Source organism: Vigna unguiculata, chromosome 7 (assembly GCF_004118075.2).
Source record: "Vigna unguiculata cultivar IT97K-499-35 chromosome 7, ASM411807v1, whole genome shotgun sequence".
NCBI classification, from domain to species: Eukaryota; Viridiplantae; Streptophyta; class Magnoliopsida; order Fabales; family Fabaceae; genus Vigna; species Vigna unguiculata.
The window spans coordinates 12,411,612-12,414,128 of NC_040285.1; the positions used below are offsets into that span (position 1 = coordinate 12,411,612).

At 27.0% G+C, this 2,517-nt stretch overlaps 1 protein-coding gene across 1 annotated transcript; it reads right to left on the reverse strand.

Annotated features, from left to right (window-relative positions):
• Nucleotides 1-253: 253 nt before the first annotated feature.
• Nucleotides 254-1,320, reverse strand: LOC114192664. The gene is made up of 4 exons (XM_028082439.1): nucleotides 1,217-1,320; nucleotides 1,028-1,094; nucleotides 722-827; nucleotides 254-502 (listed from the first exon to the last, which is right to left on the reverse strand). The coding sequence occupies exons 2-4, from the start codon at nucleotides 1,061-1,063 to the stop codon at nucleotides 336-338; spliced, it is 309 nt and encodes a 102-aa protein (XP_027938240.1). The 5' UTR covers nucleotides 1,064-1,094; nucleotides 1,217-1,320; the 3' UTR covers nucleotides 254-335.
• Nucleotides 1,321-2,517: the final 1,197 nt, after the last annotated feature.

Consider the following 2,517-nt stretch of genomic DNA (forward strand, 5'->3'; position numbering starts at 1 on the left):
AATTTCGATACAAACAAAAAGACACCGTTGTTTTCAAACAGCAAGGCCAAATCAGATTTTCTCAGTCAGATGTTTTCTGTTTCTTCCTCCATTCATATATATATATATATATATATATATATATATATATATATATATATATATATATATATAGATATATAGATATATATATATATATATATATAGATATACATATATATGTATATGCATATATATACATATATATATATGTGTGTATATATATATATATACATATATATATATATATATATATATTCAATTACTGGAGTTTTTACTCAAAGATCCACGAGTGGCCACTTTATTTCATTCGACAACTAACGTTGTTCCGTTTGAACCCTAAACTTGTCGTTTTGAAAATCTTTTGATGCTGAAACCATGTCGAGTAGTTTTTGCCTCTTCTGTGTCTTTGAACCTCCTTCGTTTTGGCTCCTCGAATAGGCATCAAAGAACTCCTTGTTTTCCTTCTGTAACTCTTTCCACACTGCAAATAAAGCAAGAGGATAAAAATTTTGTTTTGTCCTCATAAAATTTATTGCAAATAAAGCAGATTTATGGTGCGCACGTAACATGTTACTGTTGATTTGGACTTATTATAACAAAAGACCATGAATGAGTTAGTACAAGTGTACTAGAGTTTTTATTAAATAATTTTCATCTAGAAAAAACAAGCATGTTACTGTCAGATCATTAAATGATTCACCTGTAGAGGTAATAATCGGTTTGATATTTGCATGTTTGAAAAGAGCTTCCTTGCATTCTTCTAGATTCATGTTGAATAGAATACACTCTTCTATCAGACGGTGCACCTATTGTATATAATCACATCAAATTTTATATATAATTAGATTATGATTATTCAGAATGAGGAGAGAAAAGAGTATCAAGTACAAAATATATATGTTTTCCAAAAACTATATACTTAGAAACGCATATCATGAAATTATGATCCACTTTATGAGTGAATTGAATGAAATTTTAAAATTCTTACAAGCTAATTAACACGTACCTGGTGGATATAAGCTGCTGCTGGTGAATCTTCCATGAATGTTGTATATATTGTGCAAGAGAAAGATCTGAAAGATGGTGTGAGATGAGTTAGTATATGTAATTAAGCTGAATATGGTTCACATGTGAGATAGAGTTTGAATTGATTGGAAAAAGAAGGAGCAGAGAAAAAGTTGAGAAAATAAGATACCAGAAAAGATGATGATCAAGAAATAGAGTTGTGCTTATACAGGAATGAAAAGCCACATGCAGATGATGAAATTGTTGGGTTTATATGGAAAGCCTTCAATGTGAAAATATTGATAGTTCTGTATATTCTTGTTTTACCATTAAGAGTGAAAACAGAAAGGGTTGTGATGAAAAGATATTTTGGGAATGAAAAAGGGTACTATTACACTAGAATTTTTTTTTATTAAATATGTTTTTGTCTCTCAGTAAAATTTGGAATTAGTCCTTTTTCAAAATTTTGACACAATTTAGTCTCTCAACTCTAGAACTGCATGAATTTAATCATTTCAAGTCAATTTTATTTAACGTTTCAAACACATCTCATGATAGTATTTGAGATATTTACACCATTTGACACATTTTTGCTTTAATATTAGCTAAGAAATTATCATGAAACGCATTTGAAATGTCAAATAAACTTAACAAAATTTGATTAAAAGGACTAAATTCACGTAATTTTGAAGTTGAGGGGCTAAATTGGATCAAAGTTTCGAAAATGGACTAATTCCAATTTTCACCGAAAGTTAAGGGACCAAAAACATATTTAACCCAATTTTTTTTACATCTATTTAACGCTATTCTTCAATATTTTTCACTCTTTTCTTTTTCTTTATAGATATATAAATTTACTTTGTTCAAAAAAAAATTCTTTCATAATCACAAGAGAAGAAAGTTAAATTTGCAAAATTAATTTATAAATTTTAAGTTTTGTTTTTATTTTTAAATTGACTATATGTTTGAGATGTGACATCAAGTAAAGATAAGATTAAAGTATATAAATGGATGTAAATAACTTATTTTGTAATATAGTATCAAATTATTATAATGAAATTTATTCTTTCCTGAATCTATTGTTCCCTTTCTACTAAGTTGTTATCATACCACCCACAAATTTGGTAGAGTTTTCATCATATTACAAGTCTTTGTAATCCATATAAGAAAACTATGTAATATGATAATTATGTAATTTCATTCACATAATACGGTTTTGCAACATATTTAATATTATTTCTTTTGGAAAATATTCATGAACATAAAAGAAATTATTAACACTTAATATACACTTGGAGAGAATAAAAATAATAGATTTATTGATTATACATGTAATAACAAGATGTGATAACAAAAGAGAGATAAAAAGAAAAATTAAGTGTTTAATAAGTGTATAAATAAAATCAAAGTGTATGTGTATGATTCCTCATTTCTATTTTGTGCAATATTGCTTTTACAGTAAATTAATCCGGAGTGGGGTCAACTTCCCTT

Excerpts from the sequence above, each read along its gene's own strand:
- LOC114192664 (XM_028082439.1), bottom strand. The coding sequence starts at position 1,063 with ATGGAAGATTCACCAGCAGCAGCTTATATCCACCAG. Across the intron at positions 828-1,027 it reads CAGCAGCTTATATCCACCAG|GTGCACCGTCTGATAGAAGA; the intron begins GTACGTGTTAAT and ends TATATACAATAG. Across the intron at positions 503-721 it reads ACCGATTATTACCTCTACAG|TGTGGAAAGAGTTACAGAAG; the intron begins GTGAATCATTTA and ends CTTTATTTGCAG.